General features: G+C 36.2%; 1 protein-coding gene across 1 annotated transcript in view; it reads left to right on the forward strand.

The window, feature by feature from the left end:
- The window catches only part of galnt18b (UDP-N-acetyl-alpha-D-galactosamine:polypeptide N-acetylgalactosaminyltransferase 18b), a 125,923-nt gene that overhangs the window by 73,993 nt on the left and 38,520 nt on the right, over positions 1-13,410 (forward strand). The window contains exon 7 of the mRNA XM_058781538.1: positions 10,832-11,017. Coding sequence (XP_058637521.1) covers positions 10,832-11,017 — 186 coding nt within the window. The remainder of the gene's footprint in view (positions 1-10,831; positions 11,018-13,410) is intronic.

The following is a 13,410-nucleotide window of genomic DNA, read 5'->3' on the forward strand; positions in this document are numbered from 1 at the left end:
CAGAGACGTACTTTTTCACTGTCCCTCGCTGGTTTGTGGATAAATGGAAAGTGAATCGTTCTGATTGCACCAGACGGCACACAGAGACACAGTGTGCCAGATTTGTTCATGTCTCTGTTTATACCAGATTATGGTAAAAGCAATGAAAAGACGGGCTGCTGAGAGAAGGCAGAGGTGCTTTAGTCAGATTAGAGGCGCTACTACCTCTTACCTCATTTTACCCACAATTCCCAGTGGGTTTCATCTGTCTGCAGTATATTACAGCAGCACTACGCTGACAATGAGATGGTGAGTTATGTATGTGCAGATTAAAGTCTCAGAGAGAAAGGCAATTTTCAGATCTAAGTATATCACTGTTTCAAATAAAAGTAGTAGACTTTGTTTGCCGTTCTATATAGAGGTAGACGTACCATGTCCTTGATCAGCGTTAAATGCTAAGTGGGTGAGAAGCAAATGAATCACATGCCTGAAGCCTTCTGAGGTGATAAACGGAGATTAGAGCGTCGTGTGATAAAGCTCATGAAGCATTTATGCAATATGCAGATGGAGTCCTTTCACACACTGAATCACTTGAAGAAATAAAGGACATTATGTGGAACATGTAAGCAAATTATAGTGTACCAGAGATAAAAAATAAATAGGCCGTCCAGATTTGATGGTTCAGTGTAAAACAACCAAAATTGGCCTAAGCACTGGGTGGTTCTTATGAAATGGTGAGGAAATGTGATATTTCAGGTCATGTTTCATCCCAAAATCACTAAAATAAGGAATAATTATAGTTTGCATAAAGAAATGAAGGACCATAAATATATATATATATATATATATATATATATATATATATTTTTTTTTTTTTTTAAATTGTAAGATGACAGAACATTTAAGTACATTTTCCTCCAAAAAATGTTAACACATTTTGGTGAATACCAATCATGAAGCTGAAGCTATTAATTTCTTTAAAAAAAAAAACCCCTAAAAAACACACATTTTCCCCTGAGTTCCCATTTCTGTAATACTGAAAAATTAGGGTTTCATTCATTCATGAATTAATTAATTTATTATTTAATAGACACTTTTTGTGGTTTTGTTGGATTGATCTTGCATATGCAGTGTTACACAACAGTTTCAGTTCTCTGAATTGATTGGTTGAAAATGAAAATGAGGCATATATTTATTTATTTGCATTACAGTAAAAAATATTTCTTTATGCAAAATACATCTTCTCATTTTGTAATTTCATTATAGAGTGAAATATAATCTGGACTTGGAATTCGTGGGACTGGTATAATATAACAGAGAGTTTCGGGCCTCTAATTTGATTGGTCAAGTCCCAGCAGGTACCAGACGTCTATGTAACGTCAGGCTGACGTTGGACATGACGTTGGACAGACATTGCATTTTGGTTGAAAATGAAAATCGTGTTGATGTCAATATTTGACATCAATTTGACGTTGACTTAACGTTGGATTTTGGTTGCACAACCTAAAAACAACAAAATCTCAACGTCAGCTGGACATCAATTTAACATTGACATTAGACGTTGAATTTACATTGAATTTTGGTCACCCGACATCGCAACCGAAATTTAACCAAATGTCAACGTCTTATGACGTTGTGTGCCTGTTTTGTGCCTGCTGTGGCTGAGATTATTAGTTTATCATAACTGATTTTTCTCTCTTGGTGTCCCTCTGCTTGCCCATTCCTTTTTATTCTTCATATAGCTCTACACTAGTCTACATGGATTCTGCTTTTCTGCTGATGAATCACTGTTTGCTTACTAAAGCAAATCAAATGTCATCGATCCATTCAAGCTATCAGAGACATTCTGCTCTTTGCTATGTAAACTCAAAGCCTGCTTAGTATATACTCTCCTTTGGGAGAGCGTGAGATAAAGGAAGAAGGAAAATGAGAGCATGTTGCTGGTATTTTTGCAGTAGGCCAAGGTCTGAAGGACATCGAGCAGCATTGTGTGAGGGCTCTTTCTGTCCTTCTTTATCCAAAGGGAATAAGGCTTTGCTGATGGAGCACTTCAGAAGTTGAAACAGATGGCCTTTTCTAGCCTGAAATAAAACATAGCTACCTTTAGCTACAATAAAGAGTCATGTCAGCGCACACTGCTGTCTTAAGCGACTGTCTAGGATTGCTGGAGCGTAATTGATTAATGTGATTTTACATACATTCCCGTTTCTCGTTGGTTTTACTCAGTGAACGGTGACTCAGATTCTCAGATGTGGATTGTTGACTTGCTACGCAGTTAGTTCACTGTGGAAAACTGAACATAGCAAGGTGACAGAAACTCTAAGTATTTATAGACTTGTCATCCTTATGCAAGTCTTTTTCATTAGAGGTTTGCAGGGTTGCAAATTAGATACAAAAATACTTTGTGCAAGCATGCACATCACAGTATGTTGGTGTTATCTTCAGCATCGATGCCAGATTTCTCTGCACTATCTATGAACTGACAGACAGACATTACTGTGTTTTATTACTATTAGGATTTTTTATTAACAAAAATGATAGTGCTCTAACAAGTAATTAGCTAAATACATTACCAAATGATAACTGACATTCAACATGAGTAAATACATACAGAAATAAAACAAAATAGTAACACAAATTATGAATTAACTTCCAGTGAAATATCTTCAAAAATGAATGCTCTATTGTGTTGGAAATATATGAAGCTGGATATGTGTGATGCTAACATTCAAAAGCATCAGTTTTCAAATCTCCCAGCATATTAATATTGTTTTGAAGTCATAGCATGATATTCTTCAAGTAATTGTGCGAAAATTACGCTTTATTAATCGAAACTGTAAATTTGTGTGAAAAGGAATAAAAGGCATCAGAGTTTTACTGCCTCTAGTGTTCATTTCTTTTGGAAACTGCAGTGATATGTACTTATGAGTACGTATTTCACGTCTTGTTAAAAAGTGCACCCAGGTATGTTTATGCCATGAGACCAGGTAGAAAAAGTTATGAAATAGCTTTAATATTTTTTTGTGACTGGGCATGTTTATGCGTAAGCCCAAGTAATAACTGAGATCTCTAACAATATGGATGATATATTTAGTATCTCAATGTCACTTACTTGATTAGTGGAGAAGTATCCTCAACTTAACAGAACTGGTCACATGTTCTTTTAAAATAAAAAGATACATTAAAACATAAAGGTAAAAAAAAGACATGACTGGTGCAAATCTAGTTACAATTTGAAAGTGAACATTTCTAGACATTTTAAGAAGGTTATAAAGTACCCGTTGAGAGTGTTTTGACAGTCGGTGTAGTTGAATGGTTGAGCTTCAGAAAATCAATAATGAGGTGGCTTTGAAATCATTTGTTGGCAGTTACAGATTTAAAAAACAAAAAGGCGGAAGTAAAGAACCATGTGAAATTATTCTTCAGGATGATATGGTTCTAAATAGAACTGTTACTATGTGTAAAGAACCTTTTAGAAACATTTTACCAGAGATACTGTGCACAATATGTGAATACTGTATATGAATTTCTATGCACATACTCAAACAACCCACTTACATTTGACAAAATGTGCAGTATACAAAGACCACACTGCATAGAATAATGTTTCCCACAATGCAGTGCACACAAATTGACTTTGTGTTTCCAGAAAGACAAATGAACCACAAGAAGTAATATCAGCTGTGATTATTTAACACATTTTTGGACACATATTTTAAAATACCTCCAAGAATTAAGAATTTTTATTCAAACTTGTTAAAAAAGCAAGTAATGAGGTCATGTGACAACAATGTGGCATTGTACTGTTTTGAATTAACATAACAACATCGTTCTCTAGCATCGTTTTTGATTGTCAATCACCACAATCAAATATTTATGTATAATAGCAACACAAATGTATAATTTACATTGACATCTGTGCTAGTTTCATGTATCTCATGTGACTCCACAGTGCCTTTCCTCTCATGTAATAAAATAAATCAATATTTCATGTCCACTTATTTATTACCTTAGCTGTATAATAAGCAGGATAATGTACAGTCAGACAGTCATAATCACAAAAATAAACCCTGGAGCTCAGTTGCTGACTGGTCATTATCCCTTACATACTAGTTTCACATGCTATTTTTAAAAAATAGCAACCAATATTCAGTGTGTACACTAACATTCTATTTCAGACATGGCCATTGTTTCACTAGCAGTTGATTTTGCCACTCTTGCTATCCCAAACATCTCTCCGTGATGTGAGGTGAGCACACTCCACGGAAATGGAGCACCCTTGAACAAATGTTTGCACCAGGAAATGAATGACATTTGGGTTCATTTGAACCAGTGTACTCTCCAATCAGTGTCATCACAGCAGAACAAATTCAAGCATTTGGATGATCATTTGAGAGTAAATGTTAGCACACCGGAGACTAAAAAAAAACAGCGAGACAAAAGTTAGTACCGACAAATGGCAGGGCTGCTCTAGTTTCGGGAAACCGTGAGCGTCCGTAGGAGGATTGGCAGGCAGAAAAGAGGGATAAAAGCAGGCGGTCACACATTCACACATATATACGCACATACTTGAGAAACAGACATTTTTAAACCACCCACTACTCAGTTCAGTGCGCATGTTACTCATGGTAGAGCAGTGACTGTCAAACATTGAGTCTGACAAGGGTAAATTATACAGGAGAAAATATCAGTGCAGTGCGACTGCTAATGCACGCCATGGTCAACAACGACAATAAACCATGACAACAGCAATTCCACCCACACCGAGGATTTGGTTTGCCTCTTTTCTTTCAATTTAACAACTGCCACCTAAGTATATAGTAGTAAATGCTTTTAATTGCACCGTTCTGAACTGGGAAACCATCCAAGCTGGTTGTCCTTGGACCTTTTGATTTCAGACATCTCCAAGGGAGTGAATTTTATGTGCTGTTTCCAAGTCTGCATGTCATTGGTGTGCCATTGTCATAGAAACTGCTGATTTCATTGAATGGTCGCTCGTAATTGACTCAAAACAAGGCCTAATTGTGTTCCAGCTTATAACTGTAGCCTGGTGCGATTTTAGATTTGAACTGACTGACTCTTTTCGCCCCTTTCAAGCACCTCATAGAGTCACTTACCGAAGCGCTACACGAGTCAAGGCAGGTGCTCTCACAACCGAGAGTGATTGGCGTGTGTACTTGACCAGATCTCTTGTTCTCTTAAGTGTGTGTTCACACTGACAGCGATTAAATCGCTCAAGGTCAGTGAGCTACTGCTCTGCTGGATGCTACTGTAGTAGGCGTTCACACACGATCGCTGTGTCTGACTGAAACAGGCAGCGGATCGCTTTCGACACTCCCACAAGATTTGCTGCATCGTGACTGCTCACCAAGGATTTTTTTCACCAAGCATTTATTTGATCAAAAATACAGTAGCAGTAATAAAAAAGTAATAATGTGAAATATTACAGTTTAAAATAATTGTTTTCTATTATATATATATATATATATATATATATATAATATAGATGTATATTATCTATTAAATACAACCCGAATTCCGGAAATGTTGGGACGTTTTTTACATTTGAATAAAATGAAAACTAAAAGAATTTCAAATCACATGAGCCAATATTTTATTCACAATATAACATAGATAACATAACAAATGTTTAAACAGAGGAATTTTACAATTTTATGCACAAAATGAGCTTATTTCAAATTTGATGCTTGCTACAGGTCTCAAAATAGTTGGGACGGGGGCATGTTTACCATGGTGTAGCATCGCCTTTTCTTTTCAAAACAGTTTGAAGACGTCTGGGCATCGAGGTTATGAGTTTCTGGAGTTTTGCTGAAGAGTTGGTCGTCTTTGACATATTTTTATTTCAATGATGTGCCAAATGTTCTCTATAGATGAAAGATCTGGACTGCAGGCAGGCCAATTCAGCACCCGGTCTCTTGTACTACGAAGCCATGCTGTTGTAATAGCTACAGTATGTGGTTTTGCATTGTCCTGCTGAAATACACAAGGCCTTCCATGAAATAGATGTCGTCTGGAGGGGAGCATATGTTGCTCTAAAACCTTTATATACCTTTCAGCATTCATAGTGCCTTCCAAAACATGCAAGCTGCCCATACCATCAGAGATGCTGGCTTTTGAACTGAACGCTGATAACACGCTGGAAGGTCTCCCTCTTCTTTAGCTCGGAGGACACGGCATCCGTGATTTCCAACAAGAATGTCAAATTTGGACTCGTCAGACCATAGAACACTTTTCCACTTTGAAACAGTCCATTTTAAATGAGCCTTGGCCCACAGGACACGAGGCCGCTTCTGGACCATGTTCACATATGGGTTCCTTTTTGCATGATAGAGCTTTAGTTGGCATCTGCAGATGGCACGGCAGATTGTGTTTACAGACTGTGGTTTCTGGAAGTATTCCTGGGCCTATTTAGTAATGTCAATGACAGAATCATGCCGATGAGTGATGCAGTGTCGTCTGAGGGCCCGAAGACCACAGTCATCCAACAAAGGTCTTTGGTCTTGTCCCTTACAAAGGGGCCTTTGCAATTTGACGTTGAGGAACGTTGTTTTTAAAGTATTACACAATCTTTTTACGCACTCTTTCACAGATTGGAGAGCCTCTGCCCATCATTACTTCTGAGAGACTCTGCCTCTCTACGACATCCCTTTTATAGCTAATCATGTTACAGACCTGATGTCAATTAACTTAATTAGTTGCTAGATGTTCTCCCAGCTGAATCCTTTCAAAATTTCTTGCTTTTTCAGCCCTTTGTTGCACCCGTGCCAACTTTTTTTTAGACCATCATTTGAAATGAGCTCATTTAGTGGATAAAAGTATAAAATTTTTCAGTTTAAACATTTGTTATGTTTTCTATGTTCTATTGTGAATAAAATATTGGCTCAGTGATTTGAAAGTCTTTTAGTTTTAAAACGTTTAGTTTTAAAAAACCCCAACATTTCCGGAATTTGGGTTGTATATTTTAAAATGTAATTTATTCCTCTGGTGGCAAAGCTGAATTTCTGAATGATCCTTAAGAAATCATTCTAATATACTGAATTGCTGCTCTTTTTTTATCAATTATTATTTGTGCTCAGTTATTAATAATGTTTCCTATTTTTAGTAATGTTCAAAATATAATTTTTTTGTGGAAAACTTGATACTTTTTTCCCCAGAATTCTTTGATGAATAGAACATTTAAAGAACAGCATTAATTTGAAATATAAGTCTTTTGTAAGAATATAAATGTTTTTACTGTCACTTTGGATCAAATTAATGTGTCCTTGTTGAATACAATTTTTAATATCCTTTTTTTTTTTTAAAGCTTACTTTAAAAAAATGCACAGTTGTGTCCCTGGACCACAAAACTAGTCTTAAGTAGCACGGGTATTAAGTAAAGAAGTGTCCATGAAGACATTCTGTAAATTTCCTACCGTAAATATATTAAAACGTATTTTTTTATTAGTAATATGCATTGCTAAGGACTTCATTTGGAGAGCTTTAAAGGCAATTGTCTCAATATTTAGATTTTTGTACCCTCAGATTCCAGTTGTGGCCTAATGGATAGAGGGTCAGACTTGTAACCCGAAGGTCGTGGTCTCAGGTCTCAGGTCTGGCAGGAATTGTCAGTGGGGGGAGTGAATAACCAGCACTCTCTCCACCTTCAATACCACGACTGAGGTGAGACCCTTGAGCAAGGCACCGAACCCTCAATTGCTCCTGGGCGCTGCAGTATTGGCTGCCCACTGCTCTGGGTGTGTGTTCACGTTATGTGTGTGTTCACTGCTGTGTGTTTGCACTTGGATGGGTTAAATGCACAAATTCCGAGTATGGGTCACACGTCACTTCACTTTCACTTTCATATTTGTTTCTCGGCCAAATCCTATCCTAACAAACCATACATCAACGGAAAGCTTATTTATTCAGCTTGCAGATGATGTATAAAACTCAATTTCGAAAAATTGACCCTTATGACTGGTTTTGTGGTCCAGGGACACAATTATTAAGAACCATCAACTCAAAATTGATAACAAAAAAGAAGAAAATAAAAATAAATGTTTCTTACCAAATAAGCATTTTAGAATGATTTCTGACGGATCATGTGACACTGAAGACTGGAGTAATTATGCTGAAAAGTCAGAATTACTGTACATCAAAGGAATAAATTGCATTTAAAATTCAAATATAAAACATTTTTTAAATTGTAATAATTTTTTACAACATTACTATTTTTGTTTTTGACCAAGTAAATGTAGCTTTGGTGAGCAGAAAGGACTTTTTTAGAAAACTTAGAAAAACAAAGTCTTAATTATTCCAAACTTGATAGTGTCAATCGTTTTTTGAATCAGCAACAGTTGCTCATGTTTCTGGGAATTGCCAAATCTCATTGAAAATGAATGACTGTGTGGCTTCAAATGGCTATCGGAGTGAATGCTTTAAAAGTGAGCAATACATTGACAGGGAGTCCTGTTTGAGCTATAATGACAGCTTCATCTTCCTCCCCACAGTGAGAGCAGAGTGCACCTGCTGGAGTGAAACATATATCGGGCATCCTTGATAGCTTCTCCTGCTCAGCCTCATAATACACTCAACACAATCTTGATATCTTTCCGCTGGCTTCAAAGTGAAGTCCTGACCTCTCTGATTGTCATATTTTTCCACAGACTGTGGTTGCTGAAAATTGGCTGACCATAACAGTGCCTTCAAAATGCATTTCTCATCTTGACAGGGCAATGGAAGTTTTGTCTACATATAGATAGTAGTTAGGTGCATATTTCATTGTTGCTGTAAGAGCTCTTTGCCCTATGCAGCTTTATAATTTTTTAAGACAATACAGTGTAGCTTTTCACCAATGTACTCTTGTGTTTTGGACAGGTCCTCAGTTTAGGATACTGCTTTGCTGTTGTCCCCACCATAGTTTTTAAATAAACTACTAAGACTTCATTGGTCAACCAACCTGTTCAACTAAGTTGAATATTGTTGCTAGTTGCTGAGTAGTATAAGCCAGAATTCACAATGTTTTTTTTTTCAGCAGGACATATACATGAAAACTCAATATTAACACTTACCTGGCTGCCTATGGAGGTATCATTTTGAGGCATCATACTGTAAATATGTGACCTGCTCAGTGACAGATGAATCCAAAATGGTTGGTAAACTGAGAAAAATATCTATTTAAAAACAAATACAGATAATATTCATTAAGCAAAATGTCACTTACTTACACTTTTTTACTTTTTTGTATGGCTTTGAAGTACATTTTAAATCATTATGTCTTAATAATCTTTTGTCGTGCTTTAAAAAAAGTACACTTATTTTGATGTGTTGTCTAAAAATACAAAAACACACGTAGCGTATAATTTCAACTGTAGTGTATTGTTCAATATTACATATAAAGGTAATATATTTCAAATGTACTAAATTGCAACTTCATCATTACAAATGTGTAATTACAAATATATTAAATGCATGACTTACAGGTTTCAATAGAAAATACATTCAATTATGTTTTAGTTTACCTTAAATGCTTGTCAGTACATTTGACAGTATGCTAACCATATTTCAGAGACATAATTATGAAATTACACAAAGATGTTCCTAAGTATTAATTAAGTTTTACTTTCAAGCCTTACTTAAGGGGGTCAAAAATCAATTCAGGTAATTGTATTTAATATGGATTTAATACTTTTAAATTATCATACATTTTCATTTAATTGCACTTAAGTATTCTTTTGGTAATAAGTGCTCGTTTTAAAAGTATGCTAAAGTGTGCCTGCCTTGTCCACATTTGTTAAATATTAAAGGGTTAGTCCACCCAAAAATGAAAATTAGCCCATGATTTACTCACCCTCAAAGCATCCTAGGTGACTTTCTTCTTTCAGACGAATCCAGTCGGAGTTATATAAAAAATTGTCCTTGCTCTTCCAAGCTTTATAATTGCAGTGGACAGGTTTTTTTTTTTTTTTTCAAAAGTCCAAAAGAAGTCAAATAAAGTATGCGTATCCATAATAAAACATGCCTCACATGGCTCCGGTGGGTGAATAAAGGCCTCCTGTAGCGAATCGATGCATTTTTGTACAAAAAATATTCCATATTTAAAACGTTATAAAGACTTTTCTCTCACTTCCGCTATTTGTCGTAGGCGGAAGCCGTTTCGGCGGATGACGTAGGAAGTAGGATGACTTTTGCACTGCTGAACAAAAACACCCACCCATGCCATTATAAAGCTAGGAAGAGCCAGTTCAATTTGTAACTTCTGATTGGATTAGTCATATACACCTAGGATGCCTTGAGGGTGAGTAAAGCATGGTCTAATTTTAGTTTTTGGGTGAACTAACCCTTTAAGAACTATTGGAAAATTGGTCTGATCATATTAAAAATAGACAGATTAACCAGTATTTTGTATTTGTAGTTAGCTTAGCAACATGCTAACTCTAAACTCTGTGAAGCTCTATTTGATCACTGCACAGAGCTGCTGTCTATGTAGGGTGTTCTAAATCAGTCACTTGTGAGCTTCCATTTGTGTTAGGATACTGCCATAGAGGACAGCTGCCTCACTTAGTTTTGGAACCGAGTCAGTGTTCACATGTATGGGTACATTCATTATCTTTTTCTGATTTTAAATATTTATTCCACAGGCCATATATTATCATCCTATTCAGACTTTTTATGGTCTCATGGAAATCTGGGTGTTTTTAAGAGGTCCAAATGAGCTTTAGTCTTTAATGTTACGCAAGATCGTCATACAAGCTTCTGCACTTCATCTGCTCCTCTGTCTTGCCAAGAATTGTGCCTTTTTTATTTCTCAGCATGAAAATGTATTTTTATTTAGATTCTTTGTGTGTTTATGCAGGTGTGGCAGTGTGGAGGAAGTGTAGAGGTGTTGCCCTGTGCCCGTATCGCCCATATTGAGCGCGCCCACAAGCCCTACACTGAGGATCTTACTGCCCACGTGCGCAGAAATGCTCTGAGAGTGGCTGAAGTGTGGATGGATGAGTTTAAAAGCCACGTCTACATGGCCTGGAACATTCCACAAGAGGTGAGGTCTATTATGTCAGCTACTGTACTTACCGCTAGAAAGTCCTATTGACATTTACATTCACTTAAGTGGCAGATGCTTTTATCCTAACATGTCTTATAAATGAGAAATGCGAAAACACAATTCATCCAAAGGACACAAAGGGAGAAAAGTTGCAATACAAGATTTAGGTTTAATAGGAGTTGAGTATTGTTTATATTATTTTAAAGGGGTCCTATTGTGCTCTTTTACAAAGTCTAGATTTTGTTTTGGGGGTATACTAGAACATGCTCTCATGCTTGGTGGTTAGAAAATCGCATTATTTTTCACATAATTTACATTATTACAATACCTTTCTCCCCAGCCTGGCACAAACGGCTCGATTAGTTCCGGGTTTGATGAAGGTCCGAAAAACGAAATGTCTTGTGATTGGTTAGCTGTCCCAGTGCGTTGTGATTGGCGAACAGCTTAGACGGTGTTTCAGTACTTGCTTGTAATGTCTGATAATGACATCCATAATTTTCTGAAGGCAGTTGGTTTCTTTCAGAAATACAGTGATATAAAAACACCTGCACCGGGTTTCGATTTTGAAATGTGCAGTGCTCAACCAAGTGTTCTCCCCACCTGCCAACCATTCAATTTTCCGTAGGCAGGAATTATTTTAATGATATTCTAATGGGCCGCTTTATGATGTCACAAACACTGGAAAACAACGCTGTAGTCCAAACGAGCCGTTTGTTGTAGTTCTTGAAAAGGGAATTTTTAAAAACAAAATATCTCCCTTTGGAGTGGACTTTGAGATTTGTAAGTCTTTGTAGGTCTTTTTATGCCAAAGCATACACACTACACACTGACTAAAATTCAAGTAAAAAAGGAATATGTTTAAAATACTTTAACATATTTACTGACATATCTGAACTGAACTGCGCTCCACACGGACCTTTTATCCACTCACCTCAAAAGAAAACAGCGCAGCGCGAGCTTAGAGCGCATGCGTTTATTACAGTGACCAGTCGCGATCACGCACTAAACAACGCTGTGAAATCCAGTAAGAAGCACTCGAGTTCAGCGCAAGAGTTCTCTATAAATCACGTCTCTATAATTTAAACTAGTTTAAAGCCAAATAAATCGGAGCTGTTATTCTCATCAACACTGATGCAGAAAGCAGCAGAAACAGTGCAACAATGATCCAGTTAGAAGACGTTTCAATCCACAAATCACCCATATTTACCATAGTTTTACTGTAGTAACACTAACGGTAACAATGGTGCGGTGGCAGAAAAGTCGGATATTCATATTGAGTATTATTATATTATTAATATACTAAATATGTTAAAGGTGTAATGGAATATAATTACATTATTTTGTTAATTATTCTATCAGTTGATGTGGATTTGTAATTGACAATGTCTTTAGGCTACTGTTTTTCAATGCAAACCCCATAGAAACCAACCGGGGGTGGATCTAGAAAATAATTTTTAGGGTGGCAAAGGGGTGGCATGGGGTCTATGAGGGGTGGCAACACCAAAGCAAGCCCCATCCATGGTTTTTGGGGATTGGTTGTCTGACATGCACAGTTGTTCACAAATATTGCATTACCATTAAGTAATCATCTATACTGTTTAAAATGAAAAATAAATAACATTTCAATATCCATCATGGCACCAAGTCAATACACAATATAAAAAACTTCAACAGGTTATAAATGTTTCTGCGGTTCTATTAATATTACATAGGCTACTTAGATGGTATAAATCATGTTTTAGTGCAAGTTTAAGAGTAACACTTTTGAATTTCCTAACATTAGAAAGAAATACAATAATATGAAAGCATTGAAACTGGATCAGTTTTGAAAACAATGTTTAATTTTCTGTTATTACCAGAGGTGGGAATGTCTGTAATCACCCAGAACACACTATAAATAGTCTAGCAAGACCCCAACAACTGCAAGAGCCTAGCAACCACCCAGAATATCCTAGCAACCAGATAGCAACACTTTAGCAAACATCTAGAACATCTAACTGACCAAACTATTTATGTTTCTTAAACAAGACTTTAAGACAAGCCAGCATAAATGTGCCTTTCAAACTTTTCAATTATTATTATTATTATTTCAGCTCAATGTCTATTACAGTATACAACATAAATTAAATTACAGATAATAATGATAATTCAGCAGTGGACTTTGGGGAACAGATCATTTTCATTTTACTACTGTAAAGTAATCTTGCAGTAGATGAAAAACACTAGAAAAGTTCAAATACCAAAGAATTGTATATGAACTTGGTATGCACCACATACAGTAAATTGCAATACACAATAAAGCTCTATATAAATGCCTCATTCATTCATTCATTCAGTCAGTCATTCATTCATGCAGTAGCTACACATAAAAAATTATTACAAATAAAATT

Source organism: Onychostoma macrolepis, chromosome 07 (assembly GCF_012432095.1).
Source record: "Onychostoma macrolepis isolate SWU-2019 chromosome 07, ASM1243209v1, whole genome shotgun sequence".
Taxonomy (NCBI): domain Eukaryota; kingdom Metazoa; phylum Chordata; class Actinopteri; order Cypriniformes; family Cyprinidae; genus Onychostoma; species Onychostoma macrolepis.